General features: G+C 36.3%; 2 protein-coding genes across 3 annotated transcripts in view; one reads left to right on the top strand and one right to left on the bottom strand.

Annotated features, from left to right (window-relative positions):
- The window catches only part of ccdc187 (coiled-coil domain containing 187), a 24,909-nt gene extending 19,389 nt beyond the window's left edge, over positions 1-5,520 (bottom strand). Inside the window, exons 1-2 of one of the 2 annotated variants that reach the window (XR_003444330.2) lie at positions 5,221-5,520; positions 2,978-3,113 (exon numbers count right to left, since the gene is read on the bottom strand). Coding sequence is in view for 1 of the 2 variants with exons in the window: in XM_027170406.2 (XP_027026207.2) it covers positions 2,978-3,026 (49 nt within the window). In the remaining variant the exon portion in view is untranslated. The remainder of the gene's footprint in view (positions 1-2,977; positions 3,114-5,220) is intronic. The other variant, XM_027170406.2, reaches the window with a different exon arrangement.
- Positions 5,521-8,957: 3,437 nt separating this feature from the next.
- On the top strand, positions 8,958-10,295 carry uts2a (urotensin 2, alpha). Its single transcript, XM_027170688.2, has 4 exons — positions 8,958-9,259; positions 9,432-9,536; positions 9,650-9,693; positions 9,807-10,295. Exons 1-4 carry the CDS (start codon positions 9,154-9,156, stop codon positions 9,918-9,920), a joined length of 369 nt encoding a protein of 122 aa, XP_027026489.1. The 5' UTR covers positions 8,958-9,153; the 3' UTR covers positions 9,921-10,295.
- The last annotated feature ends 1,191 nt before the right edge of the window (positions 10,296-11,486 follow it).

Raw genomic sequence — 11,486 nt, 5'->3', positions numbered from 1 at the left:
TACATACTGTATATAGCAAAAATGACCAACATTTATATAGACTGTGATAGAAATTCCAAGAGTCGACAAACTCGGATAGAAATGTGTCTTATACGTACAGGTCACAAACATGTATATTTATTGAAAGGGGAAAAAAAAATACGTGTGGGTTTAACATCAGATGCTCCTATGCAGTGCACACGAATGGAAAGCACAGTCTGGTTGTTGTGTATTAATCCATTTGAACAGACAAAAAGTTCGAGAGTCAGCAGTAAGAATAAAGAATGGGTGAAACTCTGGAAAAAAATCCAGTACAGTCCAGTATAGAAGACTAGAACTATAATGCATGCACAGCTCACAGCTACATTCTGTCATGTCTTAGGTGCAATAAGTGAAAATGTTATCCAAATATATTCTGCCTTTTTCCTTGCAGTTTCCAACACAATAGTTCATCACGAGAGATTATATCAGGAGAGGACTATGTATCTGTAAAGTCATCCCTCCCTCCCATGGATTTGAGTAGTCTCCTACATGCAATAGTCTGTATTTATGTCTATAATTACGCTGTCACACCTTTGAGTCAACAAATGAAATACACTGACCTAAATAACCCAAATAAACAGAATCCTGCTTTCTGATTTCCATCCTGTTAACATGTTATCTTGATCAACAACCTGCTGGAGAACAGAACTCAAAGCCTTTTCTTGCTTTCGGTTCAGCTCAGATCTGCAGGATCAGTTCGCTTCATATTTTTGAAGAGTGGCCTAAATGAGGGTGTGGCTCGCTAGTGGGCTAACTAGTTTCTGTAGGAGTCCAGCCCATAGAGAGACTCAGGTTACACCGAGACGAGTCGGGCCTTTTGTGTGTTTCTGTACAAACGCACGAATGTACACTCTTTGGATATAATGTGTCTGCAAAATTCTTAAAACTAAACATGAGCGCTGTCTATAATTTAGATTATAAATTATTATTTTCCCTCTGGGGAAAAAAAAAACAAAACAAAAAACCAAAACAGCATTAAACCTTTGTAAAGCTGTGTGATTTAACAAAGCAAAGGAACAGCTGGTGCTGCGTGGTAAGAAGACTGATGAAGAACCATAAGCTATTAAAACAACCAACAGCCCTATTCGTACATGATTAAGGAACTGATTCACATGCTGGGATTTAATATACATCCACATTTAGTCATATTTGTTTTTTTATCTTCCTTTTTTCCCTGATAAATCTGAAGATCTGCATTTTTTAAGGAACTGCCCAGTTACTATAATTACTGTATAAATCACTATAACTGCATTGCATAGTTCATATATTTCAGCAAAGCTCCTTTGTGACAATGACCGTTGTTCTGAGCGCTATACAAATAAAAGTGTATTGAATTTAATTGAATAGTGGTGTATGAATTAACACCTCTGTGATTTCTAGCAGGTATTTCCTCTCATTTGACTGCTAATACTCACTTAACAATTCCAATATTCAGTGAAACGTGACAATGCAGCTTAATAAAAAGGGGTTAAAGCAGCCAAATCATTTATATTCAAAGCAGCAAGCATACAGAATAAGACATGACCATTTGTGTTTATGAGAATAATTCTGTTCAGACTCACACGGACTGTTCATCTCAAAATGTTATAACGAATGCCGACTAGCGAAAGTAATTCTGTCCAGATGAAGCTATTGCAAAAATTTGTTTAAGCTTTAAAATTTGCATGGCGTGTTTTTTTCGCAGTCCGTTCTGCCTTTGCTTTTTCAGGTAAAGAGAAACACGACATCGAAATAATAGCTTAATCTCCATCCCCTGCATTTGAAACATAATATTTGTCCCAATTCTCCCTACGGAAAACTCATTTGGACTAAATTTACCTATGCGAGATTTTAAATCCCCACATCTATCCACTGTTAGATAGAAAAAAGATCAATTCTTTTCTCAATTTCTAAGGAGATTGTGTCGATTTTTTTAAGGGAAGGATTTCAAACTCTTCCTCTCAAACCCTAAGAAAGAGATGACAGCTCAAATATTTTATCTGGACACTTTAAGAGTGACATTAGTTCCAAGTGGCTGACTGGACAGAAAGAGAAAAAACACACATGGGAAAGTGAAAGGAAAGTGAAGGAGCTTCTGTTTGACACTAAACCTCCGTTTCCCCACATACTCCTCCACCCAGCTTTATCCCCCCAGCAGAAGGCTATAAATATATCTGTCTGGCTATAGGCGTGTGAGCGGATAGAGGATAAGGATGATTGACGGGGAAGCGGTCAAAGGTCAAAAGGAACAGAGCTGCTTTTTCTCCAAGGCCTAAAATCCCCCAGTCATGTCATTCTATATCAGGACAGCCAGCAGACCGAGACTAACGCAACATATGATAAGCCGTCAGTGGAAAATTATTTTATAGAACAGGGAACATGGAGGGTAGAGAGAGTGAAAGAGAAAATGGGAAAGCCGTATATCAGGAAATCATGTAAACAGGATGTGGATGCCAAATAACTTATGATCAATCTCTTATATCGGAAACAGTCAAACAAGATTAAGAAAAGGGAAGTGTGTATATCAGTGTGAATATAAATGTATAGTGATTTACTGTGACCTACTGGGAGCTTCATTTCCCAGTCAGTGCTCCAATAACTGCAAACCTCACACAATAAGCACATTGTCTGTAGAAAGGGAGTTACATGAGAAAATCACCCTACATTTTTTTCTGAGAGAAACATTTCAGATCCACATAATTTGCTTTAAGTCTAAACATTAAAGAGCAGATTGCTCTATCTGTAGAATACCCCAGACTTAAAAAGCTTTAATTTAAGTGAGTCAACATGAATGCATCTGGAATGTTCATCAGATTCCTCACTCTTATCAGTCCTGTTCATGTGATGCTGCTTTACAGTTATGACTGCAGAGTGAGATATCTAGAAAGTAAATCATCCTGTGCAGAAACTTGGCTGCTCACTGAGCCTTATCGGTGACATAGAGGGAGTCATAAAGCAGGCACGGCAGTAATCTTACCCTCCTGAACCCGCGGCAGGTTAGACTGATCCACCTCCAACTCTGCCATGATTCCTCATGGCCACAAAGACATGGCCTGCTCCGATACTTGATGTCTGAAGGAGTACAGTGCGCAAACACACTCCACACGAACAAACTATGAAGAAGACATACAGAATTGTAATGTCATAAATAACATTTATTTATGTTATTTAAAAAAAAATATATATATAAATTAATTTAAATTATTGTTTTTAGAAATTGTTTTTAGAAAAGTTATTTATTACAAAAGACACTTTCAAAATAAAACTTGGTGACCATTTGTGGGTGTGTCAGACATCAACCCAAAAATTCAAAACATAAGCCAAAGCAACGAGGAAAACAATAGAATCCAAACAAATAAGTCAAATTTCATCTAGACAAGATCTCAAAATCAAGACCTTAAACAACGTATGAAACGTCTTTTCGGTTAAAATGTCAGTTATATCAGAATGATGAACCATGAAACATATGAAGTCTTCCCCAAACAAACATGTGATCTCTGTGACTTCAACACTGACATGATGATGGGCTGGTTAGAGTATTTCAGAACCTGCTGATCTCTTGAGAAATTCACACAGAGCTCTCTAGAGTTCAGAATGGTGTAACGGTTCAGTAGAAACGCCACGTTGAAATCAGAGAAAAATGGCCAGATTGGTTTGAGCTGCTGATCAGAAAAGCATCTTAGCATTCACAAAAGATCAAATTCTGAGCCAGAATGGGCAACAGCAGCAGAAGACCACATTGTGTTCCACTCCTGTCAGCCAGGAAAAGATCTGCAGATATGATGGTCACAGACTCAACAAAACATGACAGTTGAGAAAAAAATTCACCTAATTTCAGGGAGTCTATGCTCATGTCATGATAGCATCAAATTCGTGTTCATGGCTGACAGGAGTAGAGCTCGATGTTGTCTTCTTCTAGTGTAGCACATCCACCTCAAAGTTTGTTGTTTTTTCTGCTCACCATAATTGCAAAGAGTTTCTACATGTACTACATTTACAGCATTTAGCAGACACACTTATCCAGAGTGACTTACAATTTATTTCAATTTATACAACTGAGTAATTTAGGGTTAAGGGCCTCACACACGAGCCCACCAGTAGCATCTTGGTGGACCCTGGGATTCGAACTCATGACCTTCCAAACGGTAGTCCAACACCTTAACCACTAGGGGTACTAACTTTTGCCTCGGTTTCTCACAGTGCTGGTGTGGAACTAACCCAAAGTAAAATAGAGCCATTTTATTCAGGCTTTCAGCTAAATCTGTCTCACGACCATTTCCATCTGACCAAGATCGACTTTACAGGTAACTTAAACATGCAGGTCAGCCATACCTACTGTAGTATTATTGCCACTCTCTCGATTTATTAGAATTGGATTGTTGCTATGACTTTTATTAAAAAAAAAAAAGAAAAGAAAAAAAAGACAGAAATGGACTTGGACTTTCTGTCAGCTCATACCAGCATGGTCATTATCCTCTGTGCTCCAGCATCAGACAGATCTTCTGCTCCCAAGATGTTTTTTCCATCGCAAATTTACTTTCTGTGTAATCTCTAGAGACGATTGGGAATGAAAATCCCAGGAAATCAGGCAGCTTCTGAAATAATCGAACCGGCAACGATGACCATGTCATGGTTAAAGTCACAGACATCAACCATGTCATGGTTAAAGTCACAGACATCAGACTTTTTCACACATTCTTATGTTTGAAAAGATCTTGATTTGTATCTGCATGATTTGATGAATTGCACCATAATAAGGTGTTAATATTAAATTAACAGTGAGGGATTTTATATGCTGATCCCCCCCAGCATAAAATGTGTGTGTGTGTGTGTGTGTGTGTTCATGGTGGATACTAAACAACATTCAATGATAAACAAATTGACACAAATTCACAAATATATTGATAATTTAACAACTAATTTGGTTTGTCAGTAAGGAATGAATTAAAAGTAATTTGTATCAATCAGATATCAGATAAAACAGCAGTGTGCGTGTGCGTGTGTGTATATGTGCGTGTGTGTGTGTGTGTGTGTGTGTGTGTGTGTGTGAGAGAGACACAAGGTGATTCCGCATTCTCAGGAATATGACTCTTGTGTTTCATCGCAACAGCTAACAATGCAATTCTAGTTACTATGTTATTCTTTTCTGACTCGACGGGACTTTCTAAACCACATGACAGTGAAATTCCGTGTAAACAAGAGGTGATAAACGTCTCTTACCTGAGCAGCAGTGTGTAAAGCGCCCAGAGAGATCAGTCCTACTTGTTGAATATCTGATGTAAAGTTGATGAATAAACTACACCGGCTGCTCTGTGTTAGTCCACATGTCACGCGTGTGTTTGTGTTTGTGTTTAATGTAAAGTGTAAGGTGTAAATGCGATACAGACACTTCAGGGTGAATGAGTCACAGCTCCAAACGAGTTTGATGGAAATTCTTCCCTGTTTGTGGCACTGAAGCCGAGCTGTCTGAGGGATGGAAAGCCAGCGAGGACAAACTTCAGGCGTATCACTGCTGCAGGCGCCGTCCAAAACGCGCGCACACACACACACACACACACACACACACACACACACACACACACACACACACACACACACACACACACACACACACACACACACACACACACACACCTCTAAATCAAAGCTATTGATTTGTGTACGTTTGTTTCGGTTAACATTTTTTTCCCATTAGTTTATTTTTTGTTAAATCATTTTTACAGTCTGCTTAAACTGTAAATAATTTGTACCTCTCAGGTACCCCAATGGTATGGAAAACATAACCCTAACATACCCTTATGCAAACTTTTATAATACTTTTTTATACTTTTGAAATAATAATAATAATAATAATAATAATAATAATAATAATAATAATAATAATAATAATAATAATAATAATTGCAAGTGTACAGTTTGTGTTCCTATTAGTTTCAGGCTATGAATCACAAGAGAATTACACACAGAGTAACACATACATTGTCCAGATAAGTAAACATTTCTATTTTATGTCTAAGTTAACATTTTCACAATTTTTCCCCCCATAGATTCTCACAAATGTGAAGACAAGCTTAAACCTCTGGCTACTAGATACTACTAATTTCTACCACTAGATGGCAGTCTAGCTGTTCTTTTTACACTGTATTTAAAAAAATACAGTGTATTTATCAATAAAATATACGTGTATGTAAATTACAATGGCAGTGCAGGGATGAAGTGTGGAATGAGCAGTAAATTTTTTTTTCTCCAAAGTACGTATCAAGGACAGTTAACTGTGGTAGACTAGTGTTTAAGGTGTTGGGCTACCAATGAGAAGGTAGTGAGTTCGATCCTAGGTCCACAAAGCCATTAACGCTCAGTTGCTCTGGATAAGGGCGTCTGCCAAATAATGTAAATGTAAATAAATACTCAAAATTACCCTGAATATATCTACAGGGTGAATGCAGTGAATGATCAATGTGTTCATCATATGGGTTAAACTAAGGTTATTTCTAAATTATTTATGCACTGATATGAACAAAATATATGAGCATCACAAAGAATTGTGTTAAGTGCTATGCTGTTTTCCTTCATTTTTTTAATAACTTTCCTTTCACTTAATAGCCTACATTTCCTAAAACAGATAGTTACAGTACTTTATTCTGTAGATACACATACACAAGAATTCACTACATTTCACTACACTATAATAATTTATTTTTTTAAGTCTTACAGTGACCTTCTTTAGGTCTAACTGCAAGAAAGATACCTATCTTTCTATGATCTTTTGCATCTATACCAGGGGCGGTTCTAGGCTTTTTTAGGGTGGCTCAGCCCCCTGTCTGTGATCTCAGCCACCCTAAAACTAAAAGTATAATTTTTACTTTCATAAATAAACAATAAAATTTACGCTAAAATGCAGGACATGTCATCAATAGGAACGAAAATTATTTATTAGTTTCAAGAGCGATTTTTTTACTTTGCTTCTACGCACGTGCGTTGTAGTCTTTCAAAAGTGCGTCATCAGCTGTCTGCTTTATTAGAACGGAGAAGCTCAGGCACGCGCAGCGTGCACGCGCAGTCAGAGCTGGAGGCATTTTCTATAACGTTAATCGGCGGAAAACCGCAAAGACGGCAACCAAAAGCAGTGAAATTTCACTATTCTTATTACCAGAGTTGATAGCACAAACGAAATATTAATGCAAACAATCCATTCAATACTAAATAAAAATAACATTTATTGATTTGGTCTTTGTCTTGTGAATATTTTTTTTATTAATGACTGCATTCGTTGGACACACTGTTCGTAGAGAATGCACATGAACTGATTTGATTCAAGACTGGCTTTATTACATCATGTATAAAATTTTGGTGTCCACGTTTGCCATTTTAAACAATACCATAACTTTCGGCTTAGTATGTAGTCATATAATATATAATATAAAACTCTTCTTGTTTTAAATTCTCACTGAGGGCTAAACACCCCTAAAGATGAAATCCTAGAACCGCCCCTGATCTATACAACATTTGTTTGACTGTATATTTATAATCACACCCTCCAGTGTCACCCATATGAGGATGAGGTTCCCCTTTGAGTCTGGTTCCTCTCAAGGTTTCTTCCTTACCATCAAAGGTAGTTTTTCCTTGCCACTGCTGCCTGAGTCACCTCAGACTTGCTCATTGGGGATAAATACATACACATTGTGAACTAAATCTATCTAATATTAATCTTGAATTTTGCATTCTAGTAATCTTTATATTATTCTTTATATTAACCTTTTGTTTTATGTTATGTTATGTAAAGCTGCTTTGAGACAATGTCAGTTGTAAAAAGTGCTATACAAATAAACTTGAATTGAATTGAATCGAATCGAATGTTAGCATTCACCCCAGGGTTAGCATCATCCTAGCAAATGCTAACATAAGAACATGCTGTTGTTAGTAAGCCTTAGCTGAAATTTATTAACAAGTTCCTTGGAGAACGATGCAAAATGTACCATTAGTAACCATAATCGGTGTCATTTGATTCAGAAATGTTTCCTTTTTGTATTATTACTTACAAACAATAGTTTATACTTTTCTACGTTAAGTGCAACTTAACTTTTAACAGAGGACTTAATAGTTAAATAAGTACACTTTACTTTTTCAGGCAAAGTATTTTGGTATTTTACCATTTCTGGAGGAAATAATAATAATAATAATAATAATAATAATAACAATAACAATAACAATAATAATTATCATTATTATTGTTAGTATTATTATTATTATTATTATATAAAAAGAATAAACTAAATATAATAAAACATTATTATTATTATTATTATTATTATTATTATTATTATTATTATTATTATTATTATTATTATCATTATTATTATCATTATTATAATACCCTCTCCTTGCCTATGTTAATCTTTATCCCTTCAGTAGCAAATGTTAACTCTGATATAAATTAACAGACAAATGACATACATACTCTTCTACATACAGTACTTTCTTCTTATTGAGAATATGCATGTGCATAAATTATTAATTTCATATTCATATATATAAAATAATTTCATATATATAAAGTCATATTAATTTATTATATGAAAAGGTAACAAAAAACCTGATACTAAGCTACAATACATGTGAATTAGCTTGGATTTTTATAAGAGCCAATATTCATGTTCCAGCATAACCACAATTTAAACGATTCAATTTGTGGAAAAAATATTCTAATAAAAAATGTACTTTGTGATAAAGACAATATAAAATGTATTTTTGTCTACAGCAGTCAAATGACAGCTATTGTAAACATGTCCATAGACAGCCTGGCCATTGTCTGACTAAGTGCATTGGTTGATAGAGGGACATTTGGACACCTGTGTCCCGCATTTTATGCATCTCTTAAAAAAAAGAAACTGTCAACAGGGCCAGGCCTGGCGCATAGGACTCAAAACCTATCCTGATTTTACTGCCATGTTCATTGACGCAGGTGACGGACTCCAGTCTGATTCTAAATGCAAAAAGGCTTAATAAAACACAGGTGATTTACACATTCAACATGACGCTGAGAACGGGGAAGTATATAAACTCAAGGTCCATCTTATTTGCTGCATTTCCACCATCTTTACTTGGCTCAGTGAGACAGCACAGCTTTAGGAGAAAAACAGTGTTGTAGTAAAGATGGACTTCAACTTGATCTTGTCCTGGACTCTTCTCCTGCTTTCCTTCGGCCAACTGCTGGCACACCCTGTCTCAGAAACAGCAGATATGTCTTACCAAGGAATTGGTAAGTGCAGGTTTTATAAATATTATCCTGTCCAAGCCAAAATGTGAAAAATTACTTTTTTATGCATTCACTTTTATATACTGTTCTGAACTCAGATGCAAAAGGTCAAAAAACAGTAATGTTGAAAACTTGTAGACTGTTGAAATGTTGCTCGTGTATGTCGTTATTTTAGACTCAGCCGAGGAGGCAGGAGCAATCGGTCCTGAGGACCTGGATTTGATCAGCCTTCTCCAGAGGACTGCGGGCTTCAATTACGCCCCACTGCTCTCTAAAGATGGTAAGACTGATGAACGTGAATTACCTTGTGAATGAATTTGACTTAAGCATTTTAATACCTTTTAATTTGTCATCGAAGTCAGTTCCAACATTTCATAAAACTTTTTTCCTAAGGTTTCAGAGTGTCCGGGTTGCTCCCTAAAGAAGCTCTAAAAGAGGTGAGATTAACTGTTTCATCTAGTTTTCAAAGTTTCCAATCACCAACTAGTTTTACATTGGTCTGCATGATAATAAAATTTATAAAACGTGCCAACAAATGAATTGCCTGCAGGTTCTGCTGGAGAAACCAGGCCATCTAAGCTCTCTCAATCACATACTTGGTATTAAGAGGCCATACAGAAAGAGGGGCAATGGAGCGGACTGCTTCTGGAAGTATTGTGTTTAATACTGAGATGGAAAATCACATGCATGACTGAGAGACTGGGCTTGTTTTCAGATACCAACATAACATGTACACACACACACACACACACACACACACACACACACACACACACACACACACACACACACACACACACACACACACACACACACACACAGGTACAGCATTGATAAACACCCTCAAAATACATATCTGTTGTTGACACACTGGATGAGATACAATTGAAGCCTCTTAACCACAGGTATTTGGGGTTGTTTATATTTTTGCACACCGCCATTTCTGTGATGTTCTGTAAACCTTTAAAAATGTTGTGTGATATTGATACACAGCACACAGCATCATTTTTCTTTTTAGTAAATGCTGTAATAAGTACATACTGACCATTAATAAACTGTTACATTAAAAAAATGTCTTTGATGGCCATTTGATTTATGTGGAAGAACATAATTTTAGTAGCTCTATAATACCGTACACAGTGCAGTGAATCTTATATCAAATCCTCAGCAGGTCTGTTCCTGATCAGCAGTATAATGTGCATGAACACGAGAGAAATGTGTTGCGTAGAGGTCTAACTGAGATTTGAATAAACCTCACATCTATAGCCATTGCTCGATGTTTATCAAATGATCTACAAGATAAGAACAACACAGAGCAAAGTTCAGATTGTGATATTTTCCCTGTCCTCTCAAAACACACAGATTTTTAATCCTCTTTTCTCAACTGGCTTCTGGATTCAAGTACATTCTCTGTTTTATCTGTTCAAAACTAAAGAAAGCCTTTATTACCATCAGTAAAATAGGTTAGACTTGTTCATTAATTAACACTTGAGCTCTCATAAAGGGCTCGAGAATAAATAACATGCATGAGATGAGACAAGCTTAAGTAATTAAGTGCACACCTACAAGGTGCAAAAACAAGAAAAGTGTCAGTAAGCTTACAGTGTGTACAACCCCAAACATGCTACATCACCTGATACACTCATACCAGTGGTACTAGGAACCAGGTCAGTTTTATTTCCCATTGATGGACAGAGCTACATGTAGTTAATAAACTAACAATTAAGTGTTGAGTTTTAATAATAAAAAAAAGTAGACCTTTAAATAGCAAAACATAAAAATCACTAAAATAAACACAATTGTTGCTGCTTTGCATTTGTGTGTTAGTATAGTGACTGGTCCCCGCTATCAACCTTTTTCACAGTGATATACTGTACTGCTGTAGATCACAAATACAGTATGCAGCTTCTCCTCTTCTAGGCAAATTAGTTAGCTACAGTATTTGGCCAAAAGTATGTAGACATCTGAATATCACGCCCATAGGATATGTGGCTTTTCCCCCAAACATTTGCCACAAACTTGGAAAGACACAGTCATCTAAAATGTCTTTGTATGACATTAACATGTCCCTTCAATGCAACTAAGGCCCTAACGTGTTCCAGCAAGACGATGCCCCTGTGCACAAAGCAAAGTCCATTAAGACATAATTTGCAGTCGTTTGTTTCATTTTTAAAAGTTATAATGTAAAAAGGTGAAAATATGCTGCATTACCTGTTATCGCTACAAAATA

Source organism: Tachysurus fulvidraco, chromosome 23, assembly GCF_022655615.1.
Source record: "Tachysurus fulvidraco isolate hzauxx_2018 chromosome 23, HZAU_PFXX_2.0, whole genome shotgun sequence".
Taxonomy (NCBI): Eukaryota; Metazoa; Chordata; class Actinopteri; order Siluriformes; family Bagridae; genus Tachysurus; species Tachysurus fulvidraco.
The sequence above is the reverse complement of the archived record's forward strand: the minus strand, read 5'-3'. Positions and strand labels throughout refer to the sequence as shown.